Source organism: Ips typographus, linkage group LG16 (assembly GCF_016097725.1).
Source record: "Ips typographus isolate SLU linkage group LG16, UJ_Ityp_2.0, whole genome shotgun sequence".
Lineage (NCBI taxonomy): Eukaryota > Metazoa > Arthropoda > Insecta > Coleoptera > Curculionidae > Ips > Ips typographus.
In genome coordinates, this window is record NC_138437.1 from 5,573,185 (window position 1) to 5,591,617 (window position 18,433).

Below are 18,433 nucleotides of genomic sequence, written 5' to 3' on the forward strand. Positions count from 1 at the left end.
TGCCATATCTCACGTATCCGTTGATGATATCGAAATTTACAAGTAAACATCCCTTTTTAAACAAACCTTTCAGTGTGGTCTGATAATACATTCCAGTGCAAACCACAGTAAAATTGGTGTTTACAACATGTTATGCAAATATCACTGCTTGGCATGATTTATCTAACGTGTTTACCATCATATTGGGATCCTCGTTATACAAACGTAATAGGAATAGCTTCTTGATGACGTAAATATAAGCTGTATTTGTGTCATTTTTAATAACGATTAACACGTAGGTATATTAAAGAGTCAGTAAATAAACAAAAGATCAACAACAATTTCATTTAAACGCAAATACTTGTGCTAAAAACAAAAATCAAGTGGATATTCTAAAATGAAGCGGCAACGTTGCTTAGATATTGACACACGTTGTTTGATACCACGCGTCATGACCATGACCATCTCAATGTTACACAATCACAATGCTTAATTCTAGATTAGAGTGAGACGTGAGAGAGATAGATAGGCGGATACGCCGTTCAGTTTTAGAGGTACCACGTGGTAGGTACGTGGATACTGGCAGGAAAAGTACTTCGAAAATATGAAATTTTGTAATTGTTGTTTATCTAATGTAGTCATTCATGGATTAGGAAAAGCAGTTTTGTGCAATCAATAATCACTGTAATTCATCTAGCTTTAAGACAATTGGTTGTTTGGCAAAATGTTGGTAAACGCAGTATAAACGTTCAACAGGTACTAAAGTGGATTCAACAGCGATGCCAAGTGGCTGAAGTTAAAAATTCATAGATATAGGAAATTTCTACTTAGAATTATCTGGATTAGATTATTGGAATTACTCCTGTAACTCCCAAAATACTCAAAACTACCGAATTATGAACTGTTCAAATGTCGAATTCAGATTTTAATTTAGGTCAATCTGTCTTAGCTCAATAACACAATTATTTAATACTTGTACCATAGACATTATACATGGTGGTCACAAAGAATTAACTACTACAAATATATTGAACATCACCTTATGTGTATAGTGTATGTTGTTAACAGTAGAATTCAGATTTCAATTTAGATACAGAAAATAATTATATTTTAACTGAAACTTTTCAGTTACACTGTAAAAAAGCTTACAAGAACTCGAACAAGTTTATTATTACAACTTTTTAGAATTGCCACAGTTTCAGAAATAAGTGCTGCTCAAGAAGACAAACATTAAAATTCTGCTATGAAACTTTAATTAAACTGGGTTATAAATTTGAAAAATAATTTAAAATGTTTATTTATAATATTTTCATACTTAAAATGTTAACAACAGTTTTGTCACGTTTATCATAAAAATCTACTTGTCAGTGAGATATCACTAATGAATCACGTGTACTAATTTCAATAATAATATTGTTTTGATACACTTTGAAAAGACTGACACCGATATTTTAGTATAAACAACATCAGGTAGTAAATTTTCCACTTTTTAGATCTTTATTATGTTTATACCTGTTGTTTAATAGCTAGAGATATAAGTGAGTTGATAAAATGAGCCATTTTGAAAAACACACTATATTTGTGAAATGAAATTTGGGAAGATGCTTAAATAACTTCTGTCATATTTTTTTAATTTTAATTCATGTGCAGAACTTACTTTTGTCAAGTATTACTTTTATGTTTAGTTGGATGATACAAGTTCTTGTTTCGTTCGACAAGATGAGTACATTATAAGAATCATATAACAAAATAATGTACAGGTAACCAGAAGTTCTTCTGTATCTTAGAAACTGCTTGAGTGAAAAAAAGTTAAATAGTATTTTTTTAAAAAGCAGTTAAGTACCAAAACAAAAAAATTTTGGTAAACCCTGTACAACACAAAGAGTTTTGTATTTGATTGTTGATGATGAACCTAAGCAGGTATAATACGTGCATGTTAATGAATCAACCTCCAGACTAGTATGAATATACTTTTAATTATCTAAGCAAAACACGTGTTTACTGTTGGTATATAACGGAAAGCTCACGTGTAGGCTGATATGTCTGACTTTGTTATCTTTCCTTTAATATAATGTCATATTACTCAATCTTGGTCGAGTAGGAATAAAAAGTACACTAAGCCTGAAAAGACATTAAAATGTTAAGTAATACTTCTAGAGTATACATATATGTGGTTATACCCTTTTTGATATAATATGTATATCTCTGTTTACACAAACATTCCTGATGTCGTTCAAGTATTATATATAAATCACACGTCATAATGTACAAAATTTCCTTTGTTTTGCTACTTGACGTTTCGAAGAATCATTAATGATTAAACAATTGATAAAGAAATGAGTAATAGATATTACCTACATGCATGAAATAGATTACGAAATAAAACACAAAGGATTTTGAAAAACGATGCAAATATTTATTTAAATATAATTAGGATACATTAAACGGTAATATGAAAATATATCGATATTTTCTTTGTTGAATAATGGATGAATACCATATCAGCCGGACTGGTTTGAGAAGATATTTATTTTCATAAAATATATAGGCATAATTGTGGTGAATGTATTTTGCCCGGCAGAGTAGTTTGAAATTTTTACAATGATGAGATAACGTAAGTGGCCAGAAAGACTGGCAAGTAACAAAAATACATACATTTTTTACATAAATAATCTATAGGATAAATAGTTACAAAAATCACACATACTTACATCATCTAGTTTAATATAAGGTACGTTAATTCCCTACCATAACAATAATAGATAACAGGGTAAAATCCGATGTGATGATATACAAACAGTATACATTACAAATGTGGGCAATAAACTCGACAACAACGTAAGATATGTGATATAAAATTGAAATGATACAACATTAAAGCGAAACAAAACACATTCTGTAAAAAAATCTACAACAAAAAAACTACCACTTTGTGATTTTTTATAATAAGAAACTTTTAAAAGGCGAGTATATTAATGCGAATAGAAAATAGGAATACCTACACTGGCAATTTCAGAACAACTGCGCCCTGCAAATCATGTATTTTATCAACTTTGTGCAAGTCCGTCACTTTGAGAGTTCCTTACCTAACGAATAAATTAACTAAAACTAAAATAAATAGGCCCTCTTAGAGCAATCACAGAACTTCAGTGGCGACGAGTGGCCTCTTTTTCCTTCATCAGAGATTTGAGCTGTTCCACTTCTGTGGTTAGCCTCACGATTTCAGAGTGAAGGGGATGGTGTGTTTTGGGTACCTGAGGGTTCTGGGTACCCTTTTGAAGAGATTGCAAGGTAGCCGCAGCCTGTGACGCTGTCCATTCAGCCCCCAAGGAAATGCCCGAGTCCCTCTCATCAGAGGAACCCTCGCCATCCCATGGAGGGCTTGCTCTTGAGGGTTCTTGTTTGATATTGTGAAGGGCCAGGAGAGCCGTAGCGGCGTCTTTGTCCCCTAAGTGAGATTTGTGACGTAGTTTCAAAGGAAGGCTGTTGTTTGGTTCTGCCGGTGCTGGCTGATGAGTTGGAGGACCTTCGTCTCCGGAGGTACTCGACAGTTCGAAGGGAGATGGGGAACTTTTGGGCCGTCTTGCTGATAAATTAAGAGCTCCAGGGGAGGGGTGTCTGTAGGGCATCTGATATGATTGGTGATACTCTGGATGTTCTCTGAAGGCTGGTTCCAGAGGTATTTGCATAGGAGCATGGGACATTGGTTGAGATGCCAAAGGTTGGTGGATTACCGGAGTGGGTACTGGGCTTTGAGAAGCAAACATAGTTGGTGAGGGTCCTGGATGAACAAGTTTCTGACGTTTTGTGATACTGAGTACTTGCTCGTTGGTGGGAAGACTGGCTAAGACTTTCTCCACACAGACTACATTTTCTCCACAGATCCCATACTCCTCTCTTATAGCTTCAAGTTGAGCTTTTAAGATAGCGTTTTCTTTGGTAAGCTCTACAACTCTTTGTTCCAAAACCATGTCATTAAATCTGCGTTTTTCACGAGATCTTTTAGCAGCTTCATTGTTTCTTCGTCGTCTGTCCCAGTAGTTGTCATCTTTTTTGTTGTCCGGTGTAAATTCTCTTTGTTTCCTCTGAGAGAATAACTCCTTATGTTTTACTGAGCCGGGTATGGCGTAATGCTCCGCCCCGGGGGTGGTACTGTCGTCCAGCATTTCTCGACCGTGTCCGTTAGGCAGAACCGAGTTCAATTGGGGTACTTCCCCGTTGACTGGTGACCCACTTTGGCCTCGTCCTACGAATTCGGCTACCATTATATGTTGCTTTAGCACATCTGAAACAAAGAGAAAAACCAGGTTAGACTGTTACTTAAATACAAATTTACGTGTAGTTTTTGCGCGCTTATTTCTAAAATAAGATAGATGATGTAATTTTTCGGGTCAATAAACATCGCACGGAACCTAGACCTCTGTTGACTACTGCTAATGTTATTTTGTATAATAAAAAAAACCGTTACCAGAGGTACATATTTGCAAAATGCGCGGTTCTTGTTCCTCTACCAATACCGGACATGTATAAAAGAAACACGATGCCCTACATTTTTTTCATGAACAGTTTTACAATACGGTTTAAAACGTGATCGCTTAAATGTCTCTTTATTTGTCTGCCTCTCTATTATTTCATTAACAATTATAACTAAGAGAACGCGCAACGTGATTAGAAAACACGTGGCTTGGATTCGAATCCACGTTTTACGTAGTTACAGAAGGTTGAGGTCCACTCACATTTTTTGGTTTCATTATTACTAGAAATGAACTTGAATTAGCTTCATTCGTAATGCATGTTGGAATTTTTCCGATAAATTTTATTATGTTATTGTAGTGAAATTCACGGGCAGGGCAAAATGTGTCACAGATCAATTTTCATATTATAGATTGTTTGCTATTGTTGCGCAACTATACGCAATAAGTGATATACAGGATGATTCAGGGTTTGATGATTAGTTATTCTGTTTAATTTATAATAAAATAGTTAGTGTTAGAAGTGTTAATTGAATTATACAAGTGCAATTTTCAAAGATTGTAATAAAAGCAGCTATGTTACTGATATATTGGTTTATTGTACTGGATGTGGAAGCTTTTTAAATAATTGACTCTTATAATGGGAAGACCCTGTATCTGGGTGAAAACAGGGTGTTTTTCAAAATTTGTAATTTTAATACTTACAAGGTTAGCGTAATTTTGAACAGGGTGGTTTTAATGGTATTTTTTGTTCTGGTCAGAAAAGTACTTTGACCACTGCTCAAATTGTTGCCTGAATTGCCTATTTACATCATGATGTATTATCTGGAAAGGTAGGTATTGAAAAGTAAAATTAATAAAAAATAAGTAAGTTTTTCTAAATTTCCTAATTCTAAAAAGAAACCATCTGAACCTACTCTTTTTTTTATTATTTTTAAATTTTAAATGATTTGGTAAGTTAATTATAAGTAATGTAAAATTAATGAAAATCTCTGATTGTTTTAAGGTTTATAAGGTTTTTCTCAATTGAATGGTCAAGACAGGTTTTAACCATTTCTGACCACTGTCTTGATTCATCAGTAGGTTTGTAGGTTTTTCTCTATAAGTGTTCATTGGCTCTAGCAGCCTTTTTGTTTACCAAGCAAAATTCCTTAATTCTTATTGTAAACGGAATCAAAATATAAAAGCATAGTGAACAACATACTACGTTATTTGGAAAAACCTTACACTTTATATAATTAAAAGTTTTGTAAGCTTGAAAATAGCAAATCATTATTATGGCAACAAAAATGATGATACATATTTATATGCGTCACCTTTTTTATTAATTTGGTAGTAGTAATTCTTGTGAATTCTGCGGTGATTTCAGTTAAATGATTAGGTTTCAAGGAAAAACCTTTTTAATAATTATGTAAGTGAAAATTGTGAATTATAAAAAGTGTGCTGAATCATATTTATGTGTCTGTCCATATTGACACGCAATAGTTATTCAGCATAAATAGATTTAGTGGAAATGAGCGTGGCAATTGGGAAAGCCGAGGATTCGGTGAAAAACATTCACCCGAATATTAAGCGATTTAGGAAATAAGCGTTTTCAGTGGAAATTATTATGAGAGAACGTTACAAATGCGACGCAGCGTGTTTAATCACCTTCCTAAAATCGCGAGGCAGAGCGCAGATCCATTCCATTATGTGGTAATCATAGCTAGGTCAACACGTACGTGAATTTTATTTTATTTTAAGCGTATTTGCCGATTACCTCATTAAATAATACGATGAACATGAAAAAATTGTATTTCATAGGTTACTATTGCGCGTTCTTGGAGGTTGATTTCTAGGTCAGATAGATATAATACATACAACAAAAAAGAAGCGTGAATAATCGAATGGGTATTAGATATTACGGCATCGCCGAACGCGAACTAAAAAACCATTTAAACGTAGAAACGGTGTCAAAGCCTCGTTTATGTCATATTATAACGGGTCTCGAATATTACCAATTAATGTAACATCTAATAACGTGCTAGATTCGTAAAATTGCACTTGAACAAAGCAAATTTGACCCTTGCAATATTACCTAAGTTTGAATTTCAATGTTACACAACTTTGCCGTTCCGCAACAACGAACGAAAGGTTATTGCTGCTAACGATAATTACTTAACTATTGTTGTGTTACATATTTAGAAAGAAACAAAATTGAAGCAACCGTAAGCGGTATTTTATATGAATCTACAGCAAAGAAGTGAATCATCGATTCTGTTTGGAAGGATGATACATTCAGTTAATTTAGTGACTTCCTTGTTTTAACGGAACAACAAAGTACCTACGGTAAAAATAAACAGATATCCTAGATTCATATATTTAAGAATCTAGGCTAGTGGAACACCGCGCGTCGTATGACCTACAATAGGAAAACGCGGTTATAGATCAGTAAGAAGTGATACGACGCACATTACATAATAAACGAAATAATAGTGCGCAACGATTTCTGGTAAAGGTTGTTAGTAAATAAGCGTCACTCCTGCGTTTTCGAGACCAAGCCAGGAAAATAATTCTCGAAAAAGTAACAGGGCAAACAAAAACAACACGTGGCCAAGTTTTAACACGCAAAAATCTTCATTTCTGTTATTGTTAACAAACAAGGTCTGCGCGCTAATATTAATATTAGTCATTAACGGTAAATGATGCTTCATGATTTATCTACAACGAGTTGCATCACCTACATTGCTCATCAAGTTTTAATATTAATAATGAATAAAATCAAGATCATGATTAGCAAAGTGGAACGTAACCGGCACTAAAGGTAACGTGACACTCGTTTAGGGTCTAGTAATTATACCGTAACATGTAAAAAGCCGCAAATTTGGAATAACGAATAAGTAACAGTAAACCGTTTTTACTAGAGCGTGTCAAAGTAACAATGACTCCCTCCAAAAAAAAAATCAAACACGTAAAATCACTCACCAATTTCACTACAAGCGTTAACAATGCGGGGGCTCCCGCTTCTGGAAAAACTCGGAAAAGTCACTGTGTAAACTAGTTCAAAACTTGGGTTGTATCAAAACAAAAACAAAGGTTCCACGCGGATTAAATAATATCCCCGTAAAAACACGTCTAATTGCTTCTGCGTACTTAACTCGACTGTGACTTCAACCGCGTTCGCGAATCATTTGAAGCGTTTTTCGCGGTGCCGCTTGAATGTAAAGTAGTGGGCACCCTGCGCTGTTGCCGGATTCGCGCCGATAACGTAAACTTTGCTTCAGAACGCGGGCGCGTGTTTGTTGTTACTCGATGCACTTTAATGATTTGTTTGTCAAAATCGTGACGCGGCGCATTAAATTTATTTGTTTCTGCCAGACAAAGGCGCTATTTAAATCGGATCATATTTGCGATGTCTGGATTCTGCGGTCTCCCCATTATCCGCTATTACGTTTTTGCAGTTAATTCACCACGCGTGAGATTGCAAAAATCTACTCGTGCCGCACTCGCGCTTGTTCCAAACCTTAATGTCACAATGTATTTTTATACATAATATATAGTTATAACACAAAGGTTACTCAAAACTGATACACACGTTTTACTGTGCATTTTATTGCCAGATTATTTATCTCATACAAAGTAAAATCACATTTTGCTTTCTATCTTACTTTTTGACTAACCTCCGCCCTCACATCATTCTAAACACGTAGTTTATTACTCATTTGATTGCTCGTGGTTATTTACAAAGTATTTAGCAATATCACAACGGGTGTCCAACAACACCCTGGATAAAAAGATATCATTATATCATCCATTGGTCACAAGTCAGAATACGTCATAGTCACGTGAGCATTCAACCAATAAAACTTGACATTTACTGTTTCTTTCTATTATTTAATCAAAAGTTTTCAAAAATCGCGCATATATGCAATAACTTAACAAGCGTCTGCTATATTTTAATATTCTTAGGTAAAGAGTTACACAGAAATTGATATCTATACCCACATTATGTGTAAAACGTCCCACATTTTCCAAAAATTTCTAATTTTCTATCGCATTTGTCATTCAATCCGGTCCAGGAATCCTCTTTCCTTTAAGTTAGGTACTTTATAATGTATTCATAGTGCATAGTTTTCTAACGTTATCATAAATTGTTATAATTCATTCGCAAAACAAATATTATTTAAAATTGAGTAAACGTGGTAAAACTTATATTGTTGTCTTGCTTATATCTATTTACTACTGTCATTTCAATCCAGATTGGTTTTCAAACTTGTGCACATTGCTATAAACATGATCCTCGATCTCCTCCGTTGGACCAATCCACTTGAAAAAGAGGATTGGACTGAATTATACTATCGGATCAAAATTTCAATCTTACGTATATACATCGATGATTTTCAAGTGGATAGAGCTTTATCCGCCAATAGCAAATAACACAGTCTTCTCCACAATAGTTTACTTGTTGTCCCTTTGTCATATCAGACTTCTGCTCCCTTAACCTCATTGAGGTAAGCTTTCTTGTTATTTTCATTAGCTTAGTTTTCTATATTTGAAACTTGTTTGTGAAGAAAACTGTCACTACCTTTGTCGACATTGTAATAATAGACGTTAGACAGTATTAATCCCTTATGTTAATGCTGGAGCAAAAGGCCATAAACTTGGTTTAACAATTGGTGCACAATGATTATCTACAGTCTACACAATAATTACAATTATCTATACGGTCAAAGTCTTGTAGAAATATGTACTTACACCTGATGGCGTGTTGTTAAAACTAACTGCAAGAGTAGTATTTACAAGACTACATTGTTTTACGTACATGATAGTCTACTCATATTCTACACTGTAATGTAGAAAATCATTATATTACGTGTAAACACCTATCACTATGGTGCAACAACTCATAAAACTGTAAGGCAATTAAAAGTACAGCACAGCTACACTACACCACTAATCATTACAGTAAATTACGCCATATCAATAAATAAAAATTGCTCATTTTTTCGAAGAAGTATATTTTAAAGCAATAATATCTATGAAATACATCACTGAGTTGCACAACTGTAAATGTAGGTTATTTAACGGTAAGTTGGGTTTGGTAAGCTAAGGTTTCTATCATCTTAAAAAAATATACAAAAGAATGGAGACAGTACACTTTATACAAAGTGTCAAATATTAGTCAGTGACATATTACCCCAAGTATTTACTTGTGATATACAGTAAGAGAACTATTTGGATTTTTGAGTACAATATAATCTTTATTTAACATTAAAATGTCATTTACTGTATAAAAATTAACCATTAAGTGTGTTGAATTTTTAATACTCTTCTGCATTAAGCTAGTAAATTTATGAAATTATTTATTAATTGACGGTAAAGAGAAAAAGCGTTGTCATGTGTCAGTTTAAATTTTATATTTATTTTTCCTAAGTGGGCTTTACACTAAACAGTTCCCCACAATTTATTGTGCAGTTAGAACATGGTTAAGGTTATTGTCTAGTTTTGACAATTTTTGGAACAAAAATACCCCCAACTAGTTTTATAAATACCATCTAGATCACTATCAAACAAATATAAATAATATTTTGTTTGTGTTTACTGTTTGTGTCTGCCTGTGTTATATGTTTTTTGAAATTCTTTATGTATTTGTTGAAACTTTTGTTTTTAAACTCTCGCAGGTAGGAGTTGTAACACTGTTTCTTTTGAAAAGGTAAAGTTCATGTTTGCTTTTCAGTTTGGAACTACTATCTTTAACATAATACATCCTAGTATAATGATGTGAAGTTAAATTCGTTGTAAGTCATTTATCAAGCTTCAAGACCAGTGAGGATGATCTTCAACAAATTGTAAAATTAATTGACAAAGTGTATAATGTAAAGCTCACTTTAAAGTTTTTTGAAAAGATTTTCAACGGCTCAAATCCGTCCTTACAAACCGTTATACTATTTTCTTCCTTATTGACTGTTTTGGAGTAATAACCTTTATAATAATTGCTGTCATGTATGGATGTAACAAACGCGTGGGCTATTGACCCCATAACTTACGTGAGAGGGATAGGTGAGAATTTGCACAACAGAACATTTTTTCTAAATGTTTTGCCTAATGTTATTATTATTTTAAACTGTTTCAATGAAACACTACTTTATGTAATGTTATGTATATTTGGTGCAATGAACTTTATTTCCATATAGACAAGAATACATTTATAGGCAAAATGGCAAATTATGTGGTTTTTAGGTGGTTCATTTCACATTAAAATACGATTTAGTTAAGAAATTGGTTTCATTTGTAAATGACACGTCTGAACTACAAACCTCCTTGCAAAATGTCATTTACCTTTATATTTACATGCTATCATCTACTTATCGGTAAACGAAATTTACTTATTACTCATAATACACTGTACATTAATTAAAATTTATAGTTTTAACAGCTCATTTTTTTTGGTGTTTTTATTTTATTGCTTTATACATTACAGGGTAGATTATAGATTACTCAAAGTGACAAAAGAATTAAGCAAAAATACTTGATAAAGCGATTTAACTACTAAACACTAAGTCTAAATTATGTTATCGGTTTATAATTTTTATAGTTGTTTTATCATACCATTTGGGTATCCCTTTTAAGTTTTACACAATTTTTTTCAGGTCAGGACTAAAAGTTTTCAAACATATGAAACTGTAATAACCACATTTTGTCAGTTCAAGTCAATACAAAATATATTAGTGTAATTTAAGGACTCATCAAGAACAATTGTCACTAAAATTATCTTTCATCCACACGATTAATCAGACATGCCATAGTTAATTTAGTATCGTTTATAGATCACAAAAAGCACCAAAAACCACGTAAAACAAAAAAAAGAATTAGGTTTTAACATTCATTTCCTTGCCGTTTAAATCCTTCATAAATTTGGCCTAATTAAATAATGTTGAAGAAAAATTAATTTAGGTAAAAGTCAGCGTTATCCCAATAAAAAACTTTTTCTTTCAGTTTTATTTACTTATCCAGGCTTGAACAATATATTTTGCTTCACCTCACTTTCTTTTGGCGGATATGAATTTTAAGTGTTTTTTTTTAATAACGCCTTCTGGACAAGCCTTCAAAAGTTTTAATGGAAAATTCTCAGTTAAAAGAACAAAAGAAAAATTACTCGTAACTTGTTGAGGTTTAAAATCTCCCTTTTTTTGGTCAAAATGTTTTTTAAAAATTTAAGTGTGATTAGTATTCATAAGCTTGCCAGGTAGTAAAATGTTTGTTATGATCCACATGTAAAACGACCACGTGTAATATTAAATATTTGACCATTAAATTGTAACGAGACACGAGGACCAAACTTACTGCGTTGAATTTTTTGCATTCGGATATTATTATTACCTGATGCGGTGTGTAGATCGAACAGCAAGTAATTTAAAATCGTGATTAACTTAAGTGGAAAACAAAGCAGCGTCGAGGCTAAAATTAACCGCATAGTTCAAAATTAAGTATTTATTGTCCCAACAAAATGCTTTAGAGGACTTGTCACTTGGCCAAAATTTGACAATAAAGCCACTCTTGCGGCATAAAGTTCTGTTATGTAAGCTCTTTAGCTTTAGATTACAATTTATGTAGGCATTGACCCACATTTAACGTTGCAATTTGTATAAAGTTACTGCTAGTGTTAGGTAATTTTTGTCGGTCCGGAGGAAATGCAATACTTTGGTTTGTTTATAATTATTAAATTCGTAATGCTGCAATTTCATTGTTTCTGGGTTATTTTGCTTTTAGTAAATGGTTTATACCCATATGGAGCAATTCGGATACGCAATACTATATTTACTATAAGAATCTATTTTGACTATGGTCGAGTACTAATGATGTCATATACATACGATGACAAATCGATTAATCCTTGTACATTAGTGTAGTGAGATAATCGTTTAACTACGTTAACTTTTACAACTGGTGATATAAACGCGGCAACATTGCTCGTTGAGTATGTTGATTCCAGCGAACTGACGAGGAAAATTGCACGAATAGAGGACAACACCCTCTCTGAGTCATTAATGGGACCAATGACAAGTCACCTTGCCAAAGTCTTTGTTATGTAAGGCCCCCGCCTCTGTCCGGTACGGACCTGTCTGGCCGTCTAGCCACCAATCCCTTTATTTTTTCGGTTCAATGTAAATTAAATCGCTTAATTAAGGGGAAAAGTTGTTGTTAAGGGCTATTTTTTGCCTTTTAAATCGATTTTTTTTAGCGTTCCTAGAAATTTAAGACGCACACAAGCGCCACGTAGTTATTGTAGTTGAAAAAAAACCTAATCCACATGCGTAGCGTTACTTCCGTGCTCTACCCACGATTCACGCAGATCATGAATTTAACCCTTTTCGTTAATATTTTCAGTTACTTCATTCCTTTGTATAAGTGGGTGTTTTAGTTCGCCTAAATAAACACTTTTAAAATAATTCGTACTCTAGAATGAAATATAAATAGCAAAATGGGGGAAACTCTAATACGTCGTTTTTTGACCGACCTATTTTTCAATTTTGGCAAGGTCTATTGTTTTTTCCTGGTTTTAGGTCTTTGTCCCATATTACGCTGCATCAGTACTTTCTGGCTCCAATCCCACTAAATTCCACAATGACGTTTTTTGAATACCAGGAAATTTTGCTTTAGAATATGAGTACTGTCTAAAATCAGTTTTGATTAGTCATTGTCTTGACCTTTGAGATGATCGTGATTATGCTAAATTTATTGTTATGAAAATGCATTTTTCTTATCAGTTTTAGTTGATTTGTTTGATCAAAACTAAGGGTGGTGTGGATTATGAGGGAAATATTTTGAATTAATAATGAAAATAGCAAACTCGATAAGCAAAACAAATATAATAAATATTACAGCCAAAATGATGCACACGACTGTGAATTCAGTACTAGACGATATTTTGAGCTCTACCCTTTCTGATATCATCTTCTCATTCAATTGATTTTCTGTGGGAAAAATCTTGCCAGAAAATGTGCCAAGTTTTGTTCTGTAACTTGTCGGAGAAACTTTAAAACTAGTGGTTTGATAAAGCTATTTTTGGTGGAAAGTTTCGGTAGGTAAACATCCGGAAACTGGCGCTACATATTAAGCAAAAATAGTGTTGTTGAAAGTACCGTTGACGAAATGAGACATTGACGTTGGCTTTGACCATCGCATCGGCAATTGTTACATCATTTATTTGGAATACAGTCGTTCTCGATACGACTAAAACGCAGAACAATGTGGAATATTTTACAATAAACAAAAATCAATGACCCAAGGCTTCCGTTTCTACGGACAATGACATTAAACTTTCTTTTGGTCAAAGTAGGACATTGGTTTTGCATCCTATTTGGGTTCATTATCAGCTGCATTAAGTGGTTACGTTGTAACTATTTTTTTTAAAAAGGATTTCCATCATATTGTGATAAAGGAAAACTGCATTGTCACTAAGAGAAGAAAGTTCGGTCATATTTTTGCAAAGTATAATTGAGACGAACTGAAAACGATATTCCTAGCAGATGTTTGAATGGCACATAGAAAGAAACCTACTTTTCGAGCAACTTTAAAAATAATGTCTATGCCGGTTTGTATGTAGTACAGAGAAAGCGTATGAAAGTTTGTTTATGCAGTCGCTAAAATAATTAGTAGTAAAATCGATAGAAATTTTTTCGTCGCCGTTACGTTTTACGATTAGTTACGTCTGCATGAAGATTTTCTTTCATTCAAACAAATTGTTGTTAAGTGCACGTTGGTAAAGGTCTTTTACTCGTTTCATTATCAAGGAAAGCCAAATAAAAATATTTATATTGGATCACCAAAAATAAAATGGCAAGCGTTGATAACTTTGGTTACTTGTTGACATAGGTTCAGGAATTCTCGTTGACAACAACACTGCATTTAATTTATAATTACCGCTGTTATCTGCTACAGACGATTATTTAACATAAATTATTTTACTAAGGTTAATAGCCTTGGACAAACTGCGCACAGACGTACAGAGGGCTGTGCTCTGTTTAAAACAGTTTGCCAAGTGAAAATGTGACTGTAATGTAACTATCGATAACTGAAAAGTACCCATTCAATTAACTAAACGGTTATACCCGCGTAATGAACTGCAGAGTGTAATAAGCTCGGGCAGGTAATGAAAAGAAAGTGGTACTCGCAAACTTGGACTTGGCCTACTTTTCTTTTGCGTTCAAGATTATGTCAGTTAGTTAGCTTCAGGGTATTCGCGATATGGACATTGGAACACCTGTATCACCTTTTAAGGCGACAAAACCTTTGCTTGTTGAAAATTCCTTGAAGTTTCAGTAACATTACTTTGGCCATCGTGTGATCTTGAATTCGTTACAGAGAACCTCTTCCAGTTTTTAAATCCCTTGCAATTGATTTTAATTAGTTTAATAATCAATTAACAGTCTTGGTTTTAAATCATATACAAGGTAGTCTGTATATGATGCTGTTTTCAAAAGCTGTCAAACTTTTATTTCAAGGTATATTAGATTTATAATTGAAGGGGTTAATGTGAAACAATTAACACATTTTTGTTTGTTTGCGGTAATTTTATTAATATTTTTGTCAACTAGTTTTTACTAGGCTTGTCATTGTTTCACATTAAGCCTTTCTATTAAACTTCTTCAGGAGTCAAAAGCATCAGAGTCCAAATTTCTGGACGCTTTTAAAAAAGAGCTAAATCTACAAATTAATCTGATGAACCCCTCACAATGTCTCACTCGATATTGGAAAATAAATTGCCATGAATGACACTCACACTGAAAGAAAAATTGCATAACATTGCCGCTCAAACCTTCATTGAAAATACGCGTACATTTTTTTTGCTCTTTTAGGTATTAAAAATGTACAAGTCGACCTTAACAGCAAGGTTTTCAGAGTGTGACCTTTATTCCGTTTAAGTTGAATTATTTCCGGCAACGATACCTTACTGCAAATGGGTTTTACAAAAGCACCGGCCTTCGAGTTTACCAGGGTATTCAACAATGATCAAAGTATATTACAAAATGATTATTCGATCATTTTATGGTTTAAAGTGATTTTGGCTTGCAGCTTTTATAATTAGTTGCAACTTTTAATTAAAAATATTCCACGCGGTATTTACAAATTCAAATCAGTTTGACTGGAACTTGTTTTTTGTTTGGTTTTACATTATGCCAATATAGTAACCTCCATACAAGATTTTCAAAGTCAAATTTGATCATATTAAGTAAGCATCATTACAAATTATTATAAAGTATTGCATTTTTTAGGTTGTTATCAAATATTTTTTAATACGTCGCATTAAAGTTCATAGGAAAGAACCGATTGCATAATACGTGAATTACCATTAGTAATAAATAATCGTTTTCTACGAAAATGTTTAAATATAACAATGTCAACGAGGATTAACCGATATATTAACAACAACCTTTGATAACAGTTATTCATATCTACTTGTATTAAAATTTTATTGTTGCAACCTTACACAATTGAAAACATTTTATTTTTATTGTTCTTATCGTTATTCTAAGTGATAATAACCGTCAAAACAAAACTAAATGCTTATAGAATCTGATTCTCCTTACGCAGACAATGTGTCTGTGAATGGTCTTTTAAAGGAATTCTGGAAATTCCGACATTTCGATAATCGATAAGCGGTTATCTTCATGTTCTTATTAAACAATGAAACTTTAGTTGTTGACTCTAACATCTGTTTTGCCATTACAAAAAAATGTCCAAGATAATATACCGAAGAAAGGCTGTTATGTATGTTTATAATACATTGTTATGTCATCCGATTTTCGCCATAGAAACATATTTTGGACTTTGACAATCATTGTTACTTATTGTCTATTTTTTGTTGCTAAATAACAACATTGCGAGAGAGGAAGTTGCAACCAATAGAAAAATAGCAAATTTCGGTTATGACAACTGCCACGTTGCCACATGAGTTTCAAATCATTGGTAAAATAAGAGCAAAATTGTAGCTATTGACTGGCAATGCGCTAAAATTATATTTGTCTTCAATTTTTAGAACACCTAATTTTTTAATTTTTACTCACAAACATGAAAAATGAGACAACTAAAAATTGTGTATGAAACAATAAAGATAATGTTTTTTTACCTTCCATCCTGTATATTAAAACCTTCTTTAACACCACATGTGACAATTTAGTTCAGTAATGAATATTACAATGTATTTGATAGTATCTTATTATTAAAAACAACAGATTATACACATAGAGGAAATTAAATCAGCTTACATGATTACTCTGAAGTTAAGCAGGATATTATAATATCCAGAAATCAGAAACCATTTAGACTGTACTAAAAATACTAGAGCACATTGTTGTACTACAGAACATCGAAAATTAAATAAACTTTCTCATAAAGCTGTTTGGAACTTGCTACAAAATCTAAAATATATTAAGTAAGGATAATTATATAAGCATTTACCTTTGTAACTAGATTTATTTTCTGAAGCTTGCTTAAAAATGAATATGATATATTAAAGCATTTAAAATTGTCACTGTAAGTACCACTATGTTTAGAAATACGGTTATGATATTACTGTTAATACGAAAGACTAGTGTATTAATAAAATCAATTTTTAACATGTTGTAACCTTGCTGTTATGTATTTTGTCTGCATTTTTTGTAAAAAAGATTCAGAACTGGGAGAACTTTCCAAGAAAAATTATACTAAGTTCTCTATGTGCTCATTTCTGATGTATACTCTATAGATGGAGATTTGGAAAGAAATTGAGTTGCTTCATCATTATTCAAGTTGAACGAATTTAAAATTTAATACAGTTGCAGGAAAATCGACCTGGTATTGTATTATTCATTCAGAGTGGAAGAAAATAATTAAATATCCCCTAGTTTAGTTGGAGGAAAAAAGCGTAAATTTAGAAATAACGTGGGAGCCCCTGATAATTTGCCTGCTAATTAAAGACTGTCTGGATGATTTAAGATAAAGAAACAAAGTAATTTAATTTAACCGAATAAAGGTGAGTTATTTGTAAAATATTAAATTAGTCAACAACAACTTACCTGGAGGTTGTGAGAAAATTAATCCATTTTCGTTGGGGTGTATAGTAGGCATCATAAAAGGTCCAGGGCCAGAAGGCCTATGATGGGGGTGGTGCAAAGAAGTAATGGTGAAGCCTTAAGTCACTTGTCACAAACCAAAACAACCGGTAAATTACGTACCGAAAAGTTAAGTAGCAGCGGCGAGCGCAAACGAAGAACTAACTTGAGTTCTTTAATCGCGAATAGGAGGAAAAAAGCGGCGCTGTCGACACTGCTCGAAGTTCGCAATGTCAAGTAGTACTGTGAACCAGATACAAGCCGTGAATAAAGGATGTAAAAGTATGAGATAGTGACCTAGATGTTCGCGAAGTAGTGGCGAAGAAAGCAATTGGAGAAAGGGAGACCGAGGAAATGCGGCCAGAGGATAGAACGAGTAGAGTTACGTGAGATTACCGCCATACATAATACTGCTCGTACTGGCCTCGTTTTACTAGTAGGTACGCTCGGTACTTTCTGTGTAGTTTTGCCGTTTTGCTCTCCTACGACTCGCATTCTCTTGTGGAAAACAAAATTTTATTACACTGTTTTGGCACACATTTTATAACTTCAAATTCCATATCTATTTTGATACCAACTTATTGTGCATGTTCCATCTCTTTCAATCCTCTAATTTCTCAAGTCTTGTCCTGTTGGCAGCAAAGCATTTTTTTTTTCACTTTTTGTTTAGGGTGTCAACCTTTTGTATTTTTTATTTTTTATTTTTTGCTCATTTAAGAAATTGTTCTATTCATCATCTCTTGCTGCTTCTTCCGATTTAGTATCATCCAGTTGGTAATCTTTATCCCCTTCGTTTCCAATAAACCCAACAACATCTCCAATCATTAAAAAACTATAACAAAACCCCCCCTTAAAAATAGTATTTCATGCAGATGACAGCTGCTATTCGGAACGTTATCGTAATTAGTA

At 33.2% G+C, this 18,433-nt stretch overlaps 1 protein-coding gene across 2 annotated transcripts; it reads right to left on the bottom strand.

Moving 5' to 3' along the window:
* Positions 1–2,373: 2,373 nt before the first annotated feature.
* vri (nuclear factor interleukin-3-regulated vrille) lies at positions 2,374–17,742 on the bottom strand. 2 transcript variants are annotated; one of them, XM_081993730.1, is made up of 2 exons: positions 17,489–17,742; positions 2,374–4,264 (listed from the first exon to the last, which is right to left on the bottom strand). In XM_081993730.1, the coding sequence occupies exons 1-2, from the start codon at positions 17,541–17,543 to the stop codon at positions 3,126–3,128; spliced, it is 1,194 nt and encodes a 397-aa protein (XP_081849856.1). In that variant the 5' UTR covers positions 17,544–17,742; the 3' UTR covers positions 2,374–3,125. The 2 variants fall into 2 exon arrangements, with proteins under 2 accessions (XP_081849856.1, XP_081849857.1); XM_081993731.1 differs by lacking the exon at positions 17,489–17,742 and adding an exon at positions 7,416–7,760.
* Positions 17,743–18,433: the final 691 nt, after the last annotated feature.